The sequence below is a fragment of the Anthonomus grandis genome, chromosome 16, assembly GCF_022605725.1.
Source record: "Anthonomus grandis grandis chromosome 16, icAntGran1.3, whole genome shotgun sequence".
Lineage (NCBI taxonomy): Eukaryota > Metazoa > Arthropoda > Insecta > Coleoptera > Curculionidae > Anthonomus > Anthonomus grandis.
In genome coordinates, this window is record NC_065561.1 from 17,717,009 (window position 1) to 17,743,580 (window position 26,572).

The 26,572-nt window shown below is 32.9% G+C and overlaps 1 protein-coding gene across 1 annotated transcript; it reads right to left on the bottom strand.

The window, feature by feature from the left end:
* Positions 1-10,203: 10,203 nt before the first annotated feature.
* Positions 10,204-26,468, bottom strand: LOC126745776 (serine/threonine-protein phosphatase 6 regulatory ankyrin repeat subunit A-like). The gene is made up of 11 exons (XM_050453763.1): positions 26,220-26,468; positions 25,961-26,159; positions 21,428-21,543; positions 21,220-21,372; positions 20,994-21,161; positions 20,867-20,944; positions 20,630-20,805; positions 20,311-20,501; positions 15,223-15,416; positions 15,011-15,156; positions 10,204-12,426 (listed from the first exon to the last, which is right to left on the bottom strand). The coding sequence occupies exons 1-11, from the start codon at positions 26,290-26,292 to the stop codon at positions 12,205-12,207; spliced, it is 1,716 nt and encodes a 571-aa protein (XP_050309720.1). The 5' UTR covers positions 26,293-26,468; the 3' UTR covers positions 10,204-12,204.
* Between the last annotated feature and the right edge of the window lie 104 nt (positions 26,469-26,572).

A 26,572-nucleotide genomic window follows, 5' to 3' on the forward strand; every position in this document is an offset into this window, starting at 1 on the left:
GTACGACGAACGAAATTTGGCAGGGTTACGACCGGGTCTCGGGCAAGAAGAGGTAACCGAAAGCAGTGCGGAAAAGCTTTGTGAAATGTTTGCTCCAAGAATAATAATAATGTAAGTACAACATTTTATCATATCGAAGAAGATCACAATTATTGTCACTTTATTAAGTTACGTAACATTACTTTCACTTTAATTATAGAATTCGCTACATATTCCCATGTACTTAAATTATTAATCCTGTTATGTCGATCTTAGTTTATCTCTTGTCAAATTAGCTCTTTTATTTGGGTAACTCTACTTAAATCGTTATAATTATATTTTGCTGTCAATACAAGGTATTTAGTAAACTATATATTTTGTTTCAATGCTAAAGCGTACCTTAAGGTCCCAGTTACATACAATGTATGTAACCGTCACACGGCCTTGTCCTAGACCGGGCCAACCCCCGGTGTGACATATGGTGGAGGCGCCGTCCCTTTTTCCTTTTTTTTTTAGCGAGACATGTTAGTTTTTTTTTTACTATACAGTTTAGACATAAAGTGGAGGCACAGTTTATTTTCTTTTCTATACAGTATGATTAAAAATTTAATTAAGATCTTTTATTTTTATTTTTGATTTGCGACATAAAGAGGAAATGACAGAATTAATAATTTTAAAACATAATTTAGAGATATAAAATTTAATACAATAATATACAATAATTGCGGTCTTCGACATTAAGGTCTATTTTATTTTATTTTTTATTTTTGACATACTTCAGTAGATATATCGAATATATATGAATATAGGTAATACTTTAAATTTAAGTTTTTTTAATTCAGCGAATTTTATCATTCCATTTATTATTTATTTCATAATTTATTTATAACTTAAAGTGTATAAATTTAACAACGTCGGCAAACAAAATTTTGCGCTTACCAATTATCAGTTTAATCTTCGAGCTAAACCGAACGGCTTCCACTTATCACGAAATAAAATCTCTCCCACAAGGAATGTCAACACACTACCATACATTAAACAACTCTTCTTGACACGTCGAGACATATAAACATTCATTAAATATACATTAGAAGAATAATGCGTCTCCGTTCTATGGCAGGATTCGCATCTCCAGACACAACGATATTCTCCCATAATCCGTAACTATTTAACTTACTTATAAAACCATAAATTAAGCACAAGTTAATAAGCGCTTTTCGATAAATTCGCAAAACTAACAGTAATTGGAGAAACATGTACCAACTAAGAGGAAGTTTTATGTTACCAACAAAGTCACTAATACGTCATGTATAAAACTCTTAATTCTGGGAAAATAATATATTCATAAATTATATATGTATATATATATATATATATATATATATATATATATATATATATATATATATATATATATATATATTATTTTATTAATATATCGATGTCTTGTGACAAGTAAAAAACCTAATGTGCTAATGTATTTGCTCCGGCAGTGTCATTGAAAAGGACACCACCAAATTCAGCGAAAGTTTGTGGTAGCCAATTTACATTTGATTTGCCATTACACAAAACAGGTAACACAAAAAGCAGTTCTACACTAAACCAAACACCGAGATCCTCGACACCCAGACCTACACCTACAAAATCAAACGATATTTTAAATTTAAAACAATCAAACAAAATAACACATTTTCAAGAGCCAAACCCAGATTTTGACTCACAAGAAGATACACTAGTCCAAGACACATCAACACTAAACACGACTTCAGAAGAAGTTCAATCCACGAACACAACTGTAATTCCTGTAGAAAATAACCAAATTCAAGTAACAGCACACACAAATACACCGCAACACCCTAACACTAAAATGGCAAATACAACTCTCGAAAACGCTCTAGCTGAGACAAAAAATCCAGCTACTCCGAAATTCATAACTCATTGGCCTGTTGCATCCTATACCCGTAGGAACACCTTTTGAGAAAGTGGGTATAGACCTACTAGGACCTTTTAGAAAAAGTAGCAGCGGAAAAACAATGATCATAGTAGCAACAGACTATGCTACACGCTGGGCAGAAACCGAGGCCCTCCCTAGCGGAAAAGCAGGGCCCGTAGCCAGATTTATACTAGAAAAAATAATAACACGACACGGTGCACCAAAGCATTTATTAAGCGACAGGGGTAAAGTTTTCCAGTCAGAATTAGTACGAGAACTTTTAAAAAGAATGGGCACAGCTAGTCAGTTCACGACCGCTTACCACCCTTCGACTAATGGTCTAACAGAACGGCTCAATAAAACTCTAGCGGATATGATTGCCATGTATACCAATACCAACCAAACAAATTGGGACCAGTATTTACCCCATGTGACATTTGCTTACAATACATCGAAACAAAACACTACAAGGTTTTCGCCTTTTATGCTGGTATACGGCAGAGAACCCATCCTACCGATCGAAGCAACCCTAATGCCGCCTCCCAACCCCCAGGACAGTAGTGAAATAAGAGATAAAGCACTACTATTAAGGAATTTGGCAGTGCAGAATATCCAGAGGAGGCAGGGTATCGATAAACTACGCTACGACACCAAACATAGACATATAGAGTACGCCGTAGGAGACCAGGTGAAAGTATTCACCCCTATAAGAAAAGTGGGGAGAAGCGAAAAACTACTTTTAAAATGGTTCGGTCCATACTATATAACTAAGAAGACTTCAGACGTAGATTACGAAATTCAAAAGGGTTCAAATAAAAACGCGAAAAGAGATATAGTTCATGTCAGTAGAATACTCCCTTATAACGACCCCTGGACCCCAGACGCGACCCCAAATGTACAATAATCGCCATAAAAATCGAAAAACTCTGTAATGTAAATACGTGACATATATAAATTTATATATATAGTACCTCTTATAGATTCTTTTTTTTACGGTACATGTTCTATATTACAAAATATATACGAACATTTTTTTTTTCTTTTCTTAATGGATTCTGTTAACAGGAGATACAACTCAACTTATTTATTACATTATTTTTAGCATCTAAGATAAATATCATGCTAATCATAAATATCATGACCGCATTACAATATGCAAAATAATCAAAAATAACATATCACTACAAATTAAAGAACCTAAGACTATAGTCGGTTAATTAGTAACTTAAGGTGTACCAAGCGAAACCCTACACACTGAAATTCCTGACGGCATAGCTTATTTTTAATTCGTAGCAATATATAGTTATAAAAGCAAAAAACGCTAAATGTTTAATATAATAAGTATAAGGGGTATATATAACGGATATATAGATATAAATAGATGAAAAGTTCATGTAATATGATAAGCTCATAGCTTGGGAAATATTATTTCATTATATGCATGAATATTATAGTATTGGTACATACGGTTAGATTAGGTTTGATGTGAGTGGGACACCTGGTCCATATTGACTCACTCCTAAGTTTATTACATATAACTAATATATAGGTTAATTCATAGACAAAGGGAATAACATTCATATTTTAAATGAAATAAATAAATAAAGAAATTAAATACGTATATATATAAACGTAAATATATACTAAGTATAATAAACTCAAAGTAATCAATAGGTATATTAAATTAACTTTAAATAAGTAGATAAATATTGATTAGTTTAGATAGGTAAAGAAACAAATATACATAGAGTACAAAATGTAATGTAAGGCAAAATACCTTACAAGTTAATTTGAGATAATACGGACGACATAGGCTAGAATAAATTACTTTATAAATCCCTTAAAATGGTAGGATATATAAAGAACACTATTAAAAAAAAAAAAAAAAAAAAAAATATTTTAATGCTATTATTAGGTTAATCACTATGGTGCTAAATCAGGCGCAGAACACGAAGGAAGAACAAGATTACAGAGTTGAGGTAAGCGCGGGAGCTTATTGGAAACCACTCCCAGCGACAAGAATCTATGAAGCTACAGTACCATTGACATATGAAACGGAATGGACCGAGGATACCGATGACCACACGATGGATGTAGGAAATCTCAAATGCAGCCAATTGCAAACGAACGAATGCTTCGTAATAAATAGTATAAATGGACTAAATAAAGCATTCTTCAAAGAATTAACTTTACTTAACGAACACTGGGGCATAGCACCACTAAGAAACAACGAACCATCTAAGAGAGAGAAGAGGTCTCTAGACTTTATAGGCTCAGGATTATCATGGTGTTGCGGAGTGGCAACATTGCAAAAACTAAATATGGTCGAAAACTCAGATGACGAGATCAGGAAAAGGCTAGACACAATGTCACAAGGACTGTCCGATACCGTAAAACAAATGAGCGAAAACTCCAAATACTTTCAAGACTATGAGAAATTAGTCGCAGCAACGTTCTCGGACACGGAGCTAAGGATAAAGAGCATAGAGAGGTTCACTAAACAACTGGAAAATAAGGTGGCAAATATGACAAACGAACAGGAATTACTAATAATGACAAACCTCTATAACGGATATCTAAACCTAAAAAGGATGGTATTACTAGTAAGGACTCTCAGGAGACAGGCTATCGTAAATTCATGTAGACACCATAAAATACCGGCGGAAATTGTCAACCCGCAAGTCCTAAAAAAGGATCTGGAGGATTTCGAGTCAAAAATCGCAAATTCAGAACAAGGACTGGCCATCCCTACATCTGAACTAGCAGCATACTTCGAAATGCCCATATGTGACTGTTCCTTTACAAAATCAAGTATATATGTTCACATAAAAATTCCAATAATTAAGAAAAACAGAAATTGGCAACTACTAGAGTTAATAACCACACCCTCTGCTTGGTATAACCAGACCTGTATTATACGCCACCAACCGCTATACATTGCAGTGTCCAAAAACGGAAATAACGAGGGCGACTTAAGACAAATATCGGGGACAGGCCTACATGAATGTAAGCCATACCAAAATAAATTATGCTATTTACCTAGATTCTCAGCAGACATCCTACAAGGGCCTGAATGTGCGAAAATCCTATATCAAGGGGCAACAGTAAAAGAACTAAGCCAATACTGCCCAATGGACTGCCACTCAGCAACATCGATGACAATATCCGAAATTAAAGACGAAACTTATGTCATTACCCACCCGAAACAGGACATGACCATCTCTTGTGATAAAAATAAGCCTCAGAAATTAGACACGACATTAGCACGCCAAGGCTCTATCAAAATTTTCCTCCCATGCAAATGCCACCTCAGCGTAGGCAATGCAGTTATTATACCTGAAAATTTCCCTTGTCCAGAAAACATCACTACCAATGCAATAGTAACCCACATAATACCTGCAACCTGGTCAAATCTAAATTCCTATATCCTCAATCCCAACATTATTAGTACCCCACCACTCTACAAAAACATTTCCGAATGCCTAAATACAAATTGGACACTAGAGATACCCCATCTTAACCTCACATCCAGCGATAACACCTTAAAAAACATTCTAAAATCAGTAGAGAAAAACTATCCAAATGTAATCACTTATGGTGATACACATAGCTTTCACGGGGACTCATTTTTTCTAATTTGGAACATAACCATTTCAATCTTGGTAGCGTACATCCTAATTAAACAAAATAGAATAGCAATAGTAGCGGCAGTTCCACAAATACGTGGAGAAATAGACTGTCATAAAAAAAGCTCCTCAACAAGTGTTAATCACGAGGCTCTCTATATAATAATTTCCACTTCATGTTTACTTTTCCTTCTATTCTTATTTACTTATATTTTATATATAACGCTCAGATACTTCAAAAACAAACCAAAAAATTCAACTACAACCCAAAATCCCATGTCCATTAGAAATGCAAAAACATTTGACGAAACAATATTATACCCAATCCCCGACCCAGGCAATGACCCCGAACCGAGCGTCGAACCAAACGCCATGTCAAGGTTCCGGCTAGATATAAAAAATAGTGCTAGCCTTTTATCACTGTCCCCTGGTAAAAAAGTAGATGCTAGTATAGAACGCATCGAAATAGAATAATTACTTATTAATTTACGCAAGCTTGCATATAGTTAGTATATACTGGGGCCCCTCTGAAGATGATACATTTCACCATGTTATTTAAGCCTTAATTGTAGTCATGACAATCTAAACAATTTAAGGATAAATATCATAGTAATTTGCAAATCACATCAGAAAACGTATAAATAATTTTGATTTACGCGCGTATATACATATTCGAAATGAAATTTATTGAAATAATAATATATTAAAATGAGATGATAATGGGGAAATATTATAAATATATCGCCGGTAGGCGAGGGACAGCGAGCCTAAGGCACATAAATATTTAAGTAGAAGCTAAAAAGAAAACATATTATTAGAAATAATGTAAAAGAAAGGGTCTAATTAATAATCTATAAAAGTTAAAAAGACATACATAAATAAAAGTTATTTAGAAGAGAGGGGATAAACAATTAATGAATAAAAAATATATTTTTTTGGGGTTTTCTATAAATAAAACACTTTGTTATCTAAACTCGAAATACAAGAAACTTCAAAAGATCTGAGACAAAGGAAAATTAATAAAATTTGATTATGAGTCAAATTATCCTAAAATATATAATACAAAAATTGCGAGGAAGTCAACAATTTCTCAAGATATGATATAAAGATTTAACATGAAATCAAAATGATTAAATATAAAACCATTAAGCACCATATAATAGCACATACTTACACTTTGTTCTTTCTTTACATATAAACATACCATGAGATGCCACACGTACAAATTCGACCTGAACAGAAAATAAGGGTACGCTCCTACTAGAACCACAGAAAGTAGCCGATGGAACCAGAACCAGAGCCAAACAGGAACACCTCACATCCGCGCACTGCCTTGTTGTCAGTCCTGACCATCCCAATCGCAGACAGGGTGATGCCAGAGCCATGGCCATCCCAGGACAAGCTAAGTTACCACTGCGCCAATGGTCAAAGTCCAAACTTGCCCGAACTCACGACGCTACCAGCAGCGGGTTGAAGTGTTCAACCTATGATCTCCAGTAGGGGATGCCAACATTACGAATCATGGATTCAGCTGAAGATACGGCAGGGGCCATCCATAAAACACAGTAAGCTTATGGGATAGCTCACTGGAAATGGTCAAGAAGGGACAAAACAAAAACCAAAAGTTTTGTCACGCCACAGCAGTTGCAATGAAGGAGTCTCTGTCTACAGGTTCCAGGAAACCGACGGCGTTGAAGGACTGGTACAAAACAAGGGAGAAGTCAGGCATACAAGGGGGTGTCATGTGATGTCGCAAGGGTTGCCAACGGACGAATGGAGGCGTCAAACCCGTAGGCGTTCCAGAAGAGGAGTCAGACATACATGGGTGAAGGTGTCCTAGGACGACACATGGAGGCGTCAAACCTGTAGGCGTCCCAGACGAGGGGCAGGCGACAGCGCTATGAACGTCGCCACCTTACCCGGCGACCGGACCCGGATGCTGAAGACATTTTGTGTTCAGAGACTACGTAGTATTAAAAAATGTGGACATCAAAAGCGATAGTTACATTAATTGTAGTTAAAATTTAATGAATAATAAGGGTTCAGCTCTAATTAATTATACGTTATTTAGGTACATCGTTGTTCTGATCTTACTAATTGTAAATTTTTTTTTCTTCTGGGTCTTCTTCGATCATGATTTCGATTGTTAACAATAAAGCTGGAGGCCAGCTTTTCTATGCCCGGGGGATATGTCAAACGAAGAGAATTCATTAAAAAACATTTTAAATTTTATTTTATTAATATAAAAATCACTTAAAAATATTCGTTCGGTATACCAGGTCATTTACCCACAAATTGTGTAAGTAACAATTTCCTGATTGCATGATGAAATAACCAAGTCATTTCCATCGTAAAAAGATTGCAAAAGTACTTTGTCGACAGAACAAAAGAGAAACGATGGTTTGGAAAAAACCGGAAATTCTGCTGACAAAGAAAATTAACACCAGGGTACGACGAACGAAATTTGGCAGGGTTACGACCGGGTCTCGGGCAAGAAGAGGTAACCGAAAGCAGTGCGGAAAAGCTTTGTGAAATGTTTGCTCCAAGAATAATAATAATGTAAGTACAACATTTTATCATATCGAAGAAGATCACAATTATTGTCACTTTATTAAGTTACGTAACATTACTTTCACTTTAATTATAGAATTCGCTACATATTCCCATGTACTTAAATTATTAATCCTGTTATGTCGATCTTAGTTTATCTCTTGTCAAATTAGCTCTTTTATTTGGGTAACTCTACTTAAATCGTTATAATTATATTTTGCTGTCAATACAAGGTATTTAGTAAACTATATATTTTGTTTCAATGCTAAAGCGTACCTTAAGGTCCCAGTTACATACAATGTATGTAACCGTCACACGGCCTTGTCCTAGACCGGGCCAACCCCCGGTGTGACAATATTTAGCTTTGCTAGATGATCTAATGCATTAAAAGAAATATTATGCTCCACTGCATAAGATGCTAACCTAATTTCAGCCTCCTTAACCTTTTGATTTAATGATAGTTTTTGCTGTAATGTAGGCATGTTAGGCAAGTTTGCTGCCTGGTTAACCCCTTCGAATTTTCCTTATATTTTTTTCCCTTAGAGTGTTTTTCTATTTCTGACTTACCACATATAAAGTCTTTGTTGCACGCCTTACAATAGCCAAAAGTAGACCCTTTCTTACTTTTTGTAAGCCAGTTCCTAAACCGCTCATCCTGTTCCCACTTATCTTGGTAATGTTGTATATATAAGGTTTTTTTTCTCTTTTTTACTACCCTTGGCATCTCCGACGCTCAATCCGAGTCACTAGAGCTAGACGAAATCTGGCGAGATGTTGAAGCCATTATAATTTGCTGTTTTAGCTTTAGAATAAAATAAAATTTACATTAATTTTAGCAACAAACAATTTTTGGTTTACATACCTGCAAGTCCTGCAACTCTGACACTTAACAATATAATAATAAGACAAATGTAAAATATTACTCGTAAAAAACGACGCACCACTTTAAAAAATAATTACTTATACAAGTCACAACGCCTTGATGCTTGATGGTTTGTTCTAATAAAAAACCCGACGAAATCACGAAAATAATACTGTCGATCGCTTGGGTAAATTCCCCCGAGAGTTTGGGAATCCCCGAACCCTCTGTGAACTGTCACCACTTACCGGGAAGGCTCTTTTTAAAGGCGCAGCTACACTGCAATTTTAATGTCCAGTTAAACCGTTCGTGTAAAATTATTCGGTCAAAATTGCATTTTGTATGTGCAAAATGCGTATGGGCAATTTCTGTAATATTAAAATACGTACCTAGATATAATTATTTTACCGGAATTTTCCCTAAAAAAAAATTCCCTAGATTATTAAAAATTTCCCTTTTTCCCAGAGGCAACCAATTTTTCCCTAAATTTCGGAAAATTCCCTAGCAATGGCAACCCTGATTTATTTACCAACCCCTAAGCAAGTTTCTTTTAATGCTGGAGTAATATGAACCATTTTTGATGAAAATAAATTCTGAGAAGATGCTCTAAAACAAATTCTAACCCAGAAATTGTTGGTCACTCTTTATAATGCTCTGGCTGAATCATTTGGTATTAAATACGGTTTGTTGTATGGAGTGGACTATATATACCCGACTTCTCTAAAACCCTTTTAAAAATCTTATTGGGAAAGAATGAATTAGATTCAATCAATTTATTGCACTCAGTAAACCTCTTGGTCTTGGAAGTTTGTTGCATGTTTGTTCATAAAAACCTTGAACTAAATGATGCTCTAATAAGCCCATTATACTCGCAATAACATAAATGAGCACTCAAAAGTTCCCAAGAAAAACACAAATTTAAATAAGTGTTTCATAAATTACCTTGAGTCAAAATTAGTCAATTTAATTCCAAAAGATGTAAGAAATCTTGCAGAAATTGTATCTATACAAATAATAAAAGGATTTAAAGAACTATTTATAAGTGGATAGGACAAGTTTGCATTTAGGTAATTAGGATATCACAAAAATATATTTGTAAAAGTAACATGTTGAAAAATTGAAAAAAAAAGATCTGCTTTAGGTTTAAAACATTTATTTAGTGTTAAGACACAAGAATAACTTATAAATAATATAATAAATAAATATAATAATTGCTATATCACAACGGATGTCGGTATACCTACATGAAGAAACTGTGCAATAACATTATAATTAAATAAGTCTTAAAAAACCAAAGGATCTACCGAAAAAATGTAAAGCTTAATAAGCATAATAATGTGTCGTGGAATTTCGTATAAAAGTAGCGTGATTTATAAAATTGAAAAAGTTGTACTCTTGAAATGTTTGATTTTTTTGTTTGTTTTAATGTGCATTTTTTAGTGCTTATGGAAACTTAAATTTTAATAATGCTTTTACCTAAATATAGTGAAACCTCTTTAATACGAACAAGTCATTTGAAATAAAGGAAAATTTGTATTTCTCTTGTCCGATAATAAAGGTTCTATTAATTTTTAAACATACATAATAACCAATTCAAAATATTAGTCGAAATTGAATTGCTGTTAAAAATTCTTAGTAGGAAAAATTAACGTGAAGTACTTTCTTGAAAACTGGATTAATTTGTCTAGAAGTAGACCTTGCATTTAGTGACGATACTCATGAACATAGACCAAAAAACGTCATATCGTAAGATAAGTGGTGTCCTTTATTATGATGAGCATCAATAAGATATTGCATGAACATTTATTTGTAAAAAAAAAACATTTTTTTCGCCTAAGATTCATTTTAATTAAGTTTACAAGGTTTAGCACCGAATTAGCGAATTACTTCTTATTCATGTTTATTAGGAACGTATTGCCTATCATAGAGAATTTATACATTAATAAAGATTTACCAACCCTCCTATTTGATTATTTAAAAAAAACACACATTTAATTGTCCGGATTAAAGAGGCTACTACTGTATTACAGTCCCTTGCCATATTATTAGATTCATGCTGCAAATCTACTATTTTCATATGTTCCTCGTTGTTATTATGAATTTTTTGTTGATGTGTTGGTAGGTTTAACCCTCTCCAATTCCATCAGGCGAGTGTATTGTTGACGGACGAACATTATGCGAAAAAAACAATTTTAAAATGGGAAAGTCCCAATACCAAATAGCACGAATTGTGAGATGTCTTCTGTACAACGTAGAAAACAAAAAGTGGACCTCGGTGAAGATCTGAAAGCAAAGTGACCGAATAATTTGAGTTGAAAGTTTTTAAAGCAGGATTTTAATTTAGATTTTCTTTCTCATAACTTGGTCAACTCTTGTGATACCAATGGCTAAAAAAATACAAGGATTTCATCATTTATGACTGGTAATAGGTTAAAAAATGCTATATACAGTATCGTCAGTAATCAGTTACTAGGTGCGAATACGTTGTCGAAAAGACAATAAACGCCGAAAAATACTGGAAAGTTTTGCTGCTACCTCAAGTAAAAAGATGGTTCACAAAGAAATACAACATTCATAGCTAAAAAACAGTAGATATTCTTGACTGGCCGGGAAATTCGCCCGACATGAACCCTATTTAGAACGTCCGAGAGTTTTTGTAATCTGAATGTAGGATAAAAGCCTGTACAACCAAGAAAGAGTTAATCAATACACTTAATTGTACTGGAAATTAACCCAGAGGTCAAAATTGTATAATGATTTTTGCGCACAAATGTATTTTCATGTAAAAAAATTTCACTCGTTGTATTTATAATAAATTTCGGTGTTTCAATATAAAATAGACGTATCATAAGTCAAGGAAACTTCATTTTTTATCATGGTTCTAATAATATGGCAATATACCTAAAGTAATTACTTGAACACAGCGTATTTTTTGCTCTACATACTATATCACCAATATTATTAATCTTTCCTCAACTTTTATGCCTTAGTAAGAACAAAGAAAATTATTTACTAGGTTAACAATTAATATGTCTTTTTTTTGTTACAAATTAATTAAAACTAATTTCAAGGGTGTGTAACCAAAAACATCTACTAAAACCACATTGAACATGTACACCCTCAAACGAATCTGAGATCACAAAATAATTTAGGGGAAAAAATTCAGTGTGTTACCAAATTCAATACTCATATTTGACTCAATAATTCAAATTCAAAATTCTTTAAATTGTTATGTCCAGGGTTAAAACAAAAATTGACTATTCAAGTATTTCCAATGACAAATACTGATGTAACATGGTCGGTAAAGGAAGAGTCCTGATTTTCGAGAGTAACCTGTCAGATCCGATTTTCTTCCTTATAACGATGCGACAAATTTCTCGCAGATTTAGCGGGTTTATTTTGGCGTGTAGTATAAAGTCGAACGTGTCATCGTTGGGACCTTTTCGCAGTTTTTTGGGGTCGTGGGACATGTCTTTCATCTACAAGCAAACGTTAAACGGGTTAAGCCTCCTATATTGTGAAACGAAATGTGGTTTATTTAAGTCCGTTTATCATTAATTTTATAATTTTAATTAGCGATATTTGTATCTATGTATATCTATTGCCTTCATACATTTTTCTAACCAAAGAATTCATACCTAAAAAAAATGATTGGGAATAGTAAAGGGGCATATAATATATACAAAGAAAATTACTCATGAAATGAATTTGTGCAGGGTAGTTGGGGTTGAAAGGGTTTGTATAATAATTACGATTTACCCTTAAAGAAAAATCGAAAAAAATAAAATACGAAAGTTGTAGAGAATACAAAGATCTGCAACTTTTGAGGAAGTTACTTTTCAATACAACCTCAAAATTGACAAAAAACAAATACGCGGAAAACTAATTTTTCAGTTTTTAATTTTCGAAATTTTTTTTCGATTTTTGTGAAAATTGACACAAATTTTAGTGGCCTAAATAACCACGAATTTTTTCAAATTAAAATATTCCGAGATTCTTCAATTTTTTTGAAAAAAATTGAATTTTCGTAGAATGAACCCCTATACTGATTTTTTCATTGTAGAGAATTCGTGAACCACTCATTTTCTTCATTTGAGAATCTACTTTTCGGAAAAAAAAATTACTCTAGAAAAAGCTGCTGAAAAATGCAATAAACTCAAAAAAACTTATATAACCGTAAATATTTCTTAATTATTTGTTGAAATGTTAATAAAACAAGAAAAGTGATTGCACCATTAAATTCATACTATTCTACTTCTATAAAAAAATACAAAAGAAGCTATATTTCATTCTTCAATACATATCGTGTACTTTGCGTACTGAAATTATTAATTAATGAATGTTATATCTTTATGGTCTATATATGGTAGATTTTTAATGAGCTATATACTTTTATTTGTATTTTTTCCCGAAGAACAGGAATTTATAGTTTATTCAAACGTACGAGGCATATTTAATTTATTTTGACTAAATTAGGTTGCAAAATTACTATTTTGTGCAAATAAATTGTTTAAAATGCATTTTATGAGAAAAACACAAGAAAGAAAAGATCTTTTGACCAATTTTCTAAAAAAAAGTATACTTGTGTTTTGAATTGCAACAGTTCACCGTAAAAATGTGAAATTGAAAATGCAGAAGAAACTTTTGCTACTTACTGCATGCGAATTTAAACTATTTATTTTAATGTTAAATTTTATTAAGTTTTATTATAATTAAAATAAAGTTATTCAAACAGTACGCAACATTTATTTGTCTTAAAAAAATTATGATGTTCCATTTTAAAAACAACAATTATCTTCTATTTGTCAAATACAAAAATTCCATTAATCTTGGCCTGTTTCTTAAATTTTTTATCTCATCGTCGTTACCTGGCATTTCTTCCTTATCAGATTCAGGTTATTCGAAGAATTGATACAGGGTGTCACATAAGGTATAAAGGTCAATAAAATCAGCAAGGAATTACCCCCAACTCAATTCACCAGTAATGTTCATTAGTAAGTATTATAAGTTAAATAACTAGCAATAAGTCAAAATGTTAGCAGCAGAAATTAAAGAGCAACGTTTGTAAAGTAGAATTTATACAGGGTGTTAAGAAAGGTTATATATATAGTAAACGTATGAGTGTGTATAAAAATGTAACAAAATCGCCAAGGAATTGCCACATTTCTTGACTGCAAACAACTGCATTTCTATGCTTTACTTCGGGGACTTTTTAGTTGCTACCTAATTTCCGATTATTACTATGAACTGTTGCATTTCACGAAAAAAATAAGTATACATAGGTATACGTACTTTTTTTTGAAAATTCAAAGTTCTACAGACAAGTGCTCTTGTGTTTTTTTCACAAAATGCAATTTTTTAGCAAAAAATAGTAATTTTGCAACTTAATTTAGTAATAACAAATTAAATAAACCTCGTATTAAAAAAATACAAAAGAAAGGTATATATGATTGAACGTATGTACTTCAAAATCAGTTCAAAATCTGCCATATATAGACGCATAAGAGTATAAGATTCATTAATTAACAATTTCAGTGCGCAAGGTAGAGGATAAGTAATAAACAATGAAATATGGTTTCTTTTGCATTTTTTCTCGTAGAATTCAATGGTGGAATCACTTGTCTTATTTTATTACTGCTGAATAAATAATTAACAATTATTGCAAATTTTATTGTTCCAAAACAAATTTTTTGGATTCACTGCATTGTTCCGCTGTTTTTCTACACATTTTTAATTTTTCGAAAAAATGGAATATTTCGCTAAATTTTGAATATTTTAATTTGACAAAAATTAGTATTTAGGGCACTAAAACAAACATTTCTACCGAGTTTTACAAAAATTCCTGAAAATGTTTCGTATTTTTCTTCGAAAATTTAAGGTTATGTTGAAAAGTGATTTCTACAAAACTTGCAGATCTTAGCAAACAACAATTTTTTAAACTTGATACTTGAGATATTAAAAATGCTGCTTGTGCAAAATTGTCATTTTCCACAGCAAAACTCGAACTTCGATTAACCGAAAAAGAAATTTACTGCAAAAATAACCAAAAAAAAAATTGCTTACATGAAAACCGGCATACACGGTCGCTTTGCACAGTTCCGAAGTGCCGTAACGTTGTGAGACGCTCAAGACATCGCAACACACCCGGTCGTCTTTGATATTCACATCTGCGCCATGTCGTATCAAAGCCATCGCTGCATAAACGTTACCTAAAATGTAAACAAACATTTACATAAATTTTCAGTCAGTATCTCTTATAAAATAAATTGAGGTACCTAAAACGATAGCGTGAAGCAATACGGTGCCTTGATAACTAGAGGCGTTCATGTTAGCACCGCTGTTCACTAAAATGGAAATTAATCGGTTGACGTTGTTCTCTGACCGGACGTCTTGACTGCAGACGTGTAAAGCCGTTCTTCCATCTATGGGGTTGTGAATGTTTACATCTGCTCCTTTGTAAATCAGGTACCTACAAGTTATATATATATATTTGTTTCTCTTTAATAACATTAGACTTATATGTTAAAATTTGCCTATATCTAATAATAATTTGATTTTTTCTTTGCTTTTCCTTTTTTAAATTAAATATATTTGAAAACTGATAATATTATGTCCTCAAAATCTAACAATTTAAATTTACCAGAAGGATCCTCAGATAAAAACAAAAAAAAACACTATGGGAAACACTAAGGAGCAGGAAAAAACATATTACTTTCCTTAATTTATTTATAGGTTTCTTAAATGTATCTTTAAAAAATTTGTGAATTTTACTAAATATTGATTAAAAAATTGTATTTTACAAGGAGCCAAAATATTTTTGAAACATTGATTACTTAAGAAGAATGTGATTAACATCACCTGCTTTTTGATCGCAGAAATTCTTTTCGAAATCTTAACATCGTAACATTTCCTTCCAAATGTGAACATCTCATTTAAATTAAGAAACGTTTTAACAATTTCACAGCACATCATGAATCTCGTGACCCTCAAACGCGTTATGGTGGTTACCTGAGAGCGGAGTTTTGCCGTCTGAGAAAGTGTCAATCAGGACTGGAGTAAATTTTCTAATAAACTTAAAGAAAATATAAAAAATCTTCCTTTCAAACTATGTGAAAAAGAAATTAAAAAGGGGTTGATCCACAATGCCTTTTTTCAGAAACTGAGTATTCGGAATATAGGTAAGTGCTATTAACAATTCAACATTAATCATTTCTATTTGTGGGTTCTGTGATGTAATTTACCATAGTTTGTAATGTGTTTTTAATCGTAGAATAGTGTTTAAAAACTTTATCTTGATGTCTACATCAAATTTAAAATGTTTTTATTACATACTTTATTGTGATGCATGTAGATTTAATGTTTTATTAATTTTTATGGGTATTTTTTCCTATTGACGTTTATTCAAGTTCATATTAGCTAATGGCGGTAGGCTTTTCTTTTGCCAATATTTTTCTATAAGATACAAAATCCAGAGTTAGCATATTTTAGATATAAATGATTTTTCTGACAATTGTAACTTAATCAAGAATTTTGCTGCCAAATATTCCCGCCTATAGCATAGTGGTTGTTCCAGACATTCGACCAATATCGCGGGACTAGGCGATAAATGAATTCTTTCTAGACCTTTTTTTATATTGTATTTTATCACTTTTTAAAACCTTAGTTAGAGAAGTTGTTCATAATGAATCATCAAGCGAATAGAAGATCTGTAAAATATTATAGGCATATTTCTGTTTTCTTTATTATACTGTTCCGTCCACAATAATTTTTAGTATAGTATTGGTAGATATATAATAACCCATATTTTTTATTTACCTGTAAGGAGATTTAAAAAAATCAAAACTTAACTGCCCAAAATTGGACGTTTTTTTGCTTCAACTGCTTGGCAGAAACACATTATTTTATTTATTCCAGGCACTTAGAAAACACACTTCAATTGCTAAATATTCAAGGAATATTAACGATATCTCAGGAGGACGGAGACAAAAACATTTCATTAGTCCAGGTAGTTGAAAAATATCCTTTTGCTACCTGATAATAAAGGAATATCAACAATTTTTTAAACTCCCTTAAAAAAATCTTTTTACTACCCAAAATACACTGGTGGCCAAAAGTAGATTGACAACTACTTATTTTTCAAATTTGTTTATATCAAGGTTTGGGAAATGATAAATTAGGTGGGACAGTACCTGATTAAAAAACAACTGAGCCTATTTGTAATGTTTAATTATATTTAAACTATTTATTCGTAATACCCAATTTTATTAAAAAACTAAACAATTTTCAAGTGGCCAAAATTAAATGACAAAAGTGGACAACTTCAAAGCTTACTAAAATAAAAATAAGTATAGAAAATTTAAAGGGTTTTATTCAATAATGCGTTGCATAGCCTCTTTTTCTTCTCACTTCCACCAACCTTCAAAGGTTCAAAAAGTTCTTCGTTTATTTTTGAAATTTTTACATCGGGTGTGACGATCAATGTAATCCCAAATGTTCTCGATCGGATTTAGGTCCGGTGACTGTGACGTCCATTTGATAACATTAATTTTTTCTTGGGTCAACCATTGCTTAACGACCTTGGATGCGTGTTTCGGATCGTTATCATGTTGAAAGTAGTGGTTGAGTGGCATAACTTCATCAGCGTAAGGTACCATAACATCCTGCAGTATGTCTTTATACATGAAACGATCCATCGTGCCTTCTATCAAGTGTAGTGGACCCATCCCATTGCCCGAAAAACACCCCCACACCATCACGAAACCACCTCCGTGCTTGACTGTGGACACCGTATATTTCGGATCATACCTTTGGTTCACAGGACGCCTTTCTCAACATATCTTTTGCCGACCGAATTAATCAAATTGAACTTTGATTCATCACTAAAAATAACCTTTTTCCATTCGGAGACTGTCCAGTGACTATGTTATGTTCTCGACCAAAGCTCAATCGCGCCCGTACGTTTTTTAAACTTAGCAGTGGTTTCTTTGCAGGGCGTCTTGTTTTTAAATCACTATATTGAAGTCTCCTTCTAATGGTACGACAACTAACTGAACCCACACCTTCTTCTTCCAAATGCAGCTTGATTTCTTGTGAAGTTGCGAATGGGTCAAGTTTTGCTTGTTTCAAAATTAATTTGTCAACACGACTAGTGGTCTTCTTTGGTCGGCCAGTTTTTTTTAGAGGAACAACACTTCCACGGAGGTGGTAGACAATGGTACAGTGAAAACATCTTGTCGAACTTGCATTGTCTTATTTATTTAATGTAACACGACGTTTCGGTTGGTAAGTATCTCCAACCGTTATCAAGTGTAAACTGTAAACTGCCGAAACGTCGTGTTACATTAAATAAATAAGACAATGCAAGTTCGACAAGATGTTTTCACTTCCACGGAGATTAAAATTTTTTATTATTTGACTTACTGTTGCCCTCAAAAGAGAAAATTTTCGAGCAATATCCGCCTGTTTAACCCCTTTCCGGTAATCGTCGATTAGTCGCATCTTAATATCGATCGATAAAGTTATACCACGTGGCATTGGGAATATTTTTCAAAACTAATAGTAAGGAAAGTCAAATCAACAGAAACCAACGCATAAAACTCAGAAACTGAATAAATATGTTGTTTGTCAATCCAATTTTGGCCACCTAGCAGTCAAACAAAATTATTGGAATTTGATAAAAAAAATATTGAGAAAAAGTGCAAACAATAAAAATCTATGGAATTTGTTTCTTCAAACTATGTTATTTACATTCCTGAACACTAATAAGCTCAACCGATTTTTCCTTTGCTTCAGATAAAATATATCCATAAAAATGGAATTTGTCAATCTACTTTTGGCCACCAGTGTAGGTAGTCTTTTGCTTCAACTACCTGGAAGAAAAACATTATTTTATTTATTCCAGGCACTTGGAAAACACACTTCAATTGCTAAATATTCAAGGAATATTAACGATATCTTAGGAGGAAGGAGATATAAACATTTCTCAATTACACAAAATAGGGAATTTTTCCTTTTACAACTGTTTGAACGAAAGCCATTATTTTATATAGTGCAGATAGTTGAAAAATATACTTTCACCACCTGATAATAAAGGTTTATCAACAATTCTTTAAACTCCCTTAAAAAAATCTCTTTACTACCCAAAATAGGTAGTCCTTTGCTTCAACTGCCTGGAAGAAAAACATTATTTATTTCTTCCAGGCAGTTGAAAAAATCACTTAAATTATTGCTAGATATTTATATTAACTTTATTCAAAAAGGTTAAATATACTTCTAAATTGCACAAAATTGGCAGTTTTTTTGTTCATTAACTGCCTGGACAAAAGCCATTATTTTAATTATTCCAGATAGCTAAAAAACCAATTTCCACTGCCTGATATTCATGGAATATTATAAATAATATTATTACTACCCGAGAAGTTCCCTCTTCTACCTCCAATCATCAATAATACTTTGCCTTTTATTTAATTTTTTTTATTTTGATTCATTGTGTGAGAATCTTGTTTTGTTATCTGATTTTGACGAAATAATTCTTTAATTTAAACCTTTTAGGCTATTTATTTTATATTATAAAGTGGCTTATCCCTAGAATGGTTTGATATTTTATAGCTATGCTGGAAAAATTATTTTGTTTAATATAATGTTATTAATCTGCCGTGGACTTTTCCTTTAATAGAAACTACTGCCGACTTATCGCATGAAATTGTAAAACTATTATATAACCAATAAAGTTGCAACCTATAAGATATATAACTGAGCTTGTTTTTTTTTTGCAATTTTTGCAAATAACACACAAAACAAGATTAATATAAAGATTCAAAACTAAGCCTTGCGGAATACCGATACTTGTAATCCTTGGGCCGATTTTTCCATTGTTTTGAATTTTGATACCAACATGTCTATATAATTATTAAGTAAAACACATGTTGTGTATCGTTTTTTTGAATAGTGTCGTTGCTTTGACAATGTCTTTTGCAATTTTTTAATTTATTATATGCTGAATACAAGTAGTGTGTTTTATTTATTAATCAAACCCCAGCGTACAACTCATAGACTGTAATTATAGTAGTAATTATATCTAACATTTTTTATAAATTTAGATTAACCACAAAACAATTAACACTATATTATGATATGCACTATTAATATCTATAAAAAGTGCAGATGTAGTTGATTTTTTTGACAAACGCAACTGTATTTTAGTGACTATTTGTGCTCTAGCCTCGTTTGATCCATGCCATTGTTTAAAATCTATTTGGTTTGATAGGAAAATTTATATATTATTGGTGCTAATAGTATAGTAATGAAAACAGGCAAATATAGGCATTACAATTAATTATATACATTATTATTGAATGACTTACTGTAGTATTAGAGCGTTTTTCCTGGAACAAGCGGTCATAATGGGAGTGAACCCGTTTGAATCCCTTCCGTTAATCATCGCCCCACCGTCGATCAGAGCCATAGCAACATCTAAATTATTTCGGGAGATAGCCTTGTGCAGTAAGTGATGTGAAGGAATTATCCTCGCTCCATGTTTTAACAGAAGTTTCACCTAAAAATAAATATATGAAAAATCATACTAAATGTTCTTCACTTCTATCTTCCACCTATTTGAGTTATATCAATTAAATATTTCAATGCTACTGTACTCAATACTAACTTCTAATAAATTATTCTTACCACTGCGGCATTTCCATTATACACAGCCAAATCTAAGGGTAAAATCTCTCCAGGTTCCTCATTGTTTACCAAAGAACCTGCCTCGCAAAGAATCCTCACAGATTCCTCATCCCCTTCCCTCACCGCCCAATTTAAAGCAGTGCGATCTTCTGAATCTAGAGCGTTCACGTTGGCACCTATCAATAGTAAGTAATATGAGTACAGTTAAGAAGAATAAAATTCCATAAAAAACAATACCTGACTCGATCAAAAAACGCAATATCGAGTGGAGGTCCAATTTTGCAGCTATGTGCAGTGGTGTTGTTCTGTGCCTCCCTAAAATATTATTTATTAGTAATTAATTGTATTTAATAGTAATTCTTACCGGCAAAAGCGTTCACATTCACCCCCTTTCTTATCAAAAACCGGACCATATCCATATCACCACTTAAGACAGCTTTGTGGAGGCAGTTAAAGCCATTTTTATCACTTTGGTTAATGCTCAGCTCTCTACCGAAGTTATCTAATAAATACTCCATCATTTCTACGGAGCCTAAAACCATTATTATTATTTTAAAATAAGAAACTTCTGTCTTTTAAATGAACCTAACCAGACATAACGGAATAATGTAGAATACTTTGCCCATGCTGATCCAACCTGCTAAAGTCTTGCTCTGGGGATTCAAGAACAACAGCAGTTCTATTTAAGATATTAGCATACCACCTATAGAGATCTATGGTGCTGTCTTCCACTGGTTCTGGTTCTAAGAACGATCATTGTATGATGCCCTATGTTTGTCAGAAAACAAACTATATTACCTGTATTAAAGTTATTAGCATCATTGACCTCTAGGTCCCATTCTAAGCCCTCCATCCCTTCAGGAGTAGGGCCATCCCCGAATTCATTTTCTTCCTCCCGGGTAACCACAAAATACCTATACAATTAATGCATTAATTGAATGTTTTTTGTCTAGCTCAATGTGTGTTTTAGGGTCACTCAATGTATCTATATGAATTTGTTACTAATAAAGTACATTAACCATTTCAGCCATTTTTAAAACCATTACAAAGATGAAGATTTTTGTAGTACTATCTCTTAATCTATGTTTATTTATTTATTTATTTAAAGTGTTACATAGCATACCCATACAAACATATATATTCAGATACAAAACTATCTATAAATCAATGAAAGGTGTAGATGAGTTAATTAATTAAAGCCCCTATGAAATAATATTCTTTAACTGCCCCTTAAAAGATGTAATCCTAGAGTCAAAAAAGCTTATCTGTCCTGACAGACCATTAGCACTTCAAGCCATTCAAGTAATTGGCTCATTAATGCCATAATTGGTATGGTGGAATGGGACTGAAAATATTTCTGATTGTATATTCAATCTGGAAGGCACCCTAAGTTTAAAAAGAGACAATAACTCGGGACAATCTATAGTAGCATTTAAAACCTTATGCATAAAACATAAGTCGAGTAATGTTCTTCGTGACTCTAATGTGGGTAAGTTCAGGTTATCCCTGACCCACTGATAGTAATACTCCTGTCTCCTGTAACCACATCTAAAAGCAGCCACCCTTAAAAATTTATTTTGAGTTTTTTCAATCTGCTCAATGTAGCAGTTATATGACGGGGACCACACAATTGAGCCATACTCCAAGATGGGCCTAACAAGAGAGCAATAAAGTAATCTAAAAGTAAACAAAGACAAATCAGTTGTAGACCGTTAGATAAAACCCAGCATTTTCATTGCCCTACCAGTCACCTGCTTAATGTGACTTTTAAAAGACAACCTGGAGTCAATAAATATTCCTAAGTCAGAAACCTTTGTTTTGACACCAATTGCTACATTATTTATTTTATAAAGAAAAGCAATAGGGTTTCTTTGCTTAGAAAAAGTAATCTTATGGCACTTATTGATATTAAGGGACATTCTATTCAAGTGGCACCAATCAAAGAACAAATTAAGGTCTTTTTGCAGGAGCACAGCATTAGAAAGGGATGTGATAAGCCACATCATCAGCAAACATTAGCACACGACAATTTTCAAGTTTCCAAACTAAATCAATCAAAAAGAGGCAAAACAAAACAGGGCCTGAGTGAGAGCCCTGTGGCACCCCAGATGGCACCAAAATTTCAGAGGAACATGTACCTCCAAGATTAACAATCTGGGTTCTACCTCTGATGAATCCCGAGATCCACTGAAGAAGAGGCCCCACAATACCTAAAGCCCTAAGCTTCTGCAAGAGTACCCCATGGTTAACCCGATCAAAAGCTTTGGAAAAATCTGTATATATTGAGTCAACCTGAAGTCCCTTCTCCAAGCAGCGGTAGAGGTAGCACCAAATTAGCATCAGTAGATCTGCCTTTTATAAATCCAAATTGCTCAGGTTTAAATGAAGATTTAAAACTCCAGGCAATCCTATGATTGACCAGGCAGCTTTGGCAACTCAGATTGGTTACACACAGCCCGATAATTGGAAATTTCATTTCTACTACCAGATTTTAAAATGGGTTTTAGAAAACTTCTCTTCCAGAGAGTGGGATAAGAACCAGTACCTAGAGATTTGTTAAAAATGAACAGTATTGGTTTCGTAAGAACACAAACACATTTCTTTAAGAAGAATGCCGGAATCCCATCTGGTCCAGCGCAGAGCTTATTCTTAGAGGACGTAATAACCTCATAAACATCCTGCGTTGACAGAGTTAAATTGCTCAGACAAATTGATTTATCATAATCAAAAGATGGTATGTCATTGACTTGCTCATCCGAATAGTCAGATGAAAAGAATTCTGCAAACATATCCGCAGTATCCGAGATATTCATACTAATACTGTTATTGTATGTCATTCTGGAGGGAAGACTAAAACCAGTTCTTTTATTTTGAATATACGACCAGAAGTACCTTGTATTGCCAGCGAGATTCATTTCCACCTTATTAATGTATTGTTGATAGCACAACACTCTTAAGTACTCACATTGTTGTCTCAAAAATCACATTTTTGACAGCCTTATGTTTGCCCATTTAAATTGGCAATGTAGAGAAATTATTGTCGAGGAACAGCATGGTTTTAGAGGTGGTCGGTCCACTCTTACAAATTTACTCATATACCACAACAAGTTGTCAGATGCCTTGGAGAGGGGGTATCAAATTGATGCTGTATATACAGACTTCTCAAGGCGTTTGACAAGGTAAATCATTTGTTATTAATTGAAAAATTGAGAAATATAGGTTTTTCTGATAGATTGCTAAAATGGTTGCTTAGCTTTCTTAGTGATAGAAAGCAAGTGATGAAACTTGGTAATTTTATATCTAAGGTGATTGAAGTTTGTTCTGGAGTGCCACAAGGCGGACACTGCTCTCCTTTACTATTTAGTTTGTTTGTTAATGACCTTAGGGATGTCTTGGAGTATTGTGAATTTTTAATGTTTGCTGATGACCTCAAACTTTTCTTGGTTATTATGAATGAACTTGATATCAGCCTCTTACAGAAAGATCTTGATAGCCTTTCTCTGTGGTGCCAAAATAATTTGTTGGATTTGTATATTAATAAATGCTTCCAAATTTCATTTCATAGGAAAAAAAGTAGGATACCATCATTTTACACAATTAACGGCCAGAAACTTCAATTAAAGGATGTTGCTAAGGATTTAGGAATACTGTTTGACAAGAAATTAAACTTCTGCAATCATATAGACCAAATAGTAGTAAAAGCTAATAGAATGTTGGGTTTTACGCTTAGAAATTGTGAGGGGTTATCATTGCAAGCTGTCAAATCTGTATATGTGGGATTGGTACGATCATAGCTTGAGTATGGCTCAATTATCTGGACTCCCCAGTATAATGTCTATAAGTCATTACTGGAGAGTGTGCAAAACAAATTTTTAAGATATTATAACTACATGTTTAATTTAGATCTTATTGCTAATCATGATTATTCCCAAATATTGAATTATGTTAAAGTTTTGTCTTTGGATAAAAGAAGAACAATGTTTGACATCTGTTTTATCTATAAGCTGTTGAATGGTATTACATCCTGTCCGGATTTACTTTCCCAAGTTAAATTTTCTATTCCTCAGAGAACACTTAGACAAAATAATTTATTTCATATTGGGTTCCATAGAACCAATTATGGTAAAAACTCTTTTTTGGAGAGATCTCTAGATTTTTTGGATCGGGAGGAGAGGCTAGATATTTTTAGCAATTCATAGGGGTCTTTTAAGGGTAGTTTAATGAAAATTGTGAATACTTAGTATTGTTCAATTAATATTTTTAATTAATATGTTGTTTGATGGGTAAACCAAGTGAGGATTTATGTTCCTAATCTATTAGTTAATACAAAGATATTTTTTTTTGTTTATTTATTTTAGAGTCTTTTTTTTTAATTAAGTACTTTAACTCTTAATAGTTTAAGTAAGGATTATTAATTATTGACATAACTGTATTTTATAATTTATTTTTTTTGTAATGGGGGTTTCCTGTTTATTAAATAAAAAAAAAAAAAAAAAAAAAAAAAAAAATACAAATTCATCATAATTCTGCTGTTGACCACTAATTTTAAACTTTTTGTGAATTTGTTTCTTTCTTATGATCAAACTACGAAGCTCTGAAGAAAACCAACATGGAAAAGAAGAACTTTTGTACCTCTTTAGAGGAATAAACCTTTCCATTGAGGAGTAAATCACATTATAGAAAATTGAAACTATGACATCAATAGATGTCTCTCCCAAAAACAATTGATTCCAGTCTATCCCAGCAAGACAATCGGTTATTGCTATGTAATCTCCCTTACCAAAATCATAAAAATATTCCTCATATATCATATCATCAGAAATTTCTGCACAACAAAGGTCAAAACTAATTGCTGTATGGTGTAAGCTATTCTCAAAAATCTTGTCTATTGCACGTTCAACACTAATTAAATCTGAGCTACTAAATACGAGATCCAAGGCAACCCCGTTGGTATTTAAAACCCCATTTACCTGGAAAAAGTTATAGAAGCTAAAGCAGTTGGCCAGAGAAAGCACAGACTCTCTGTCATTCTCCAGACAACCACCAACCACCAAACCAAGAGCATCATTCTCCCATCTAGGATGTGGTAAATTGTATCACCTGCCAAGACAAACAAACTACTTGAATATCTACTATATACATATTCAACGGATTCACAATGGCTTAAATAGGCTTGAAGTGGAGATGGAGATGGTATATAAATGCAACCAACAACAAAGCTTTGATTGTCTATTGTAAATTTCAGCATCTGAATATTCAGATGTTAACCTTGATTCAGATGTTAATTTTGATTATATAAGGTTAAACAGAAGCCTTAATGGCTAGACTTACCCAATATTTTTACATCTTTTGGGACTACCAATTTCCAGTTGCAAAAACTGAGGTTTATTTCTATTTTCGATGGAATTTAATGGGGCACTTTTGCTCTGGTGAAAATCTACAAGTAATTTTAAAAGAGGTAGGTTGCCCGTCTGTGCCGCTGCCCCAATAAGGGTCATTCCGTTGCGGCAAATCTTGTTGATATGGATGTCTGCAAAAAATGGTTTGTTGTCTATACCTGTTTAATAAGCCACTGAAAAAACGAACTCACCATTGTTCAGGGTAATTACATTTAGGTCCTTATCAAAAATTGACTTCATTAGTCTTTCGTTGGGGCCATCCATTATGGAAATGTCTTTTTCAACTTTCCATGTCCAAATGTTTCCATTTACATTTTTTACTGCCTTTTTTAATAGTAGTCAGGATTTCCTTTATCATGGGACTTCTCCATACTCACAGCAGTTCATATTATTATTATCATAATTTTTTTTTACATTTTTATACCATAGAAAAAAAACTTATAGAGCAATAGGGAGAAATTTTAGTGACATTCGAGCGCCCTCTATTAGGCTAAACCGTTTTTGACATTTATAAGCCGCGAATCTATTGGCCAGGTTCGAGAGA

What these genes read in the sequence shown, in the direction of transcription:
- LOC126745776 (XM_050453763.1), bottom strand. Translation starts at nt 26,292, where the DNA reads ATGGATGGCCCCAACGAAAGACTAATGAAGTCAATTTTTGATAAGGAC. An exon ending in AAAAGATGTAAAAATATTGG is followed by an intron (nt 21,544 to 25,960) that starts GTAAGTCTAGCC and finishes TTAATTGTATAG; the next exon opens with GTATTTTGTGGTTACCCGGG. An exon ending in GAATGTGAACGCTTTTGCCG is followed by an intron (nt 20,945 to 20,993) that starts GTAAGAATTACT and finishes ATAATATTTTAG; the next exon opens with GGAGGCACAGAACAACACCA.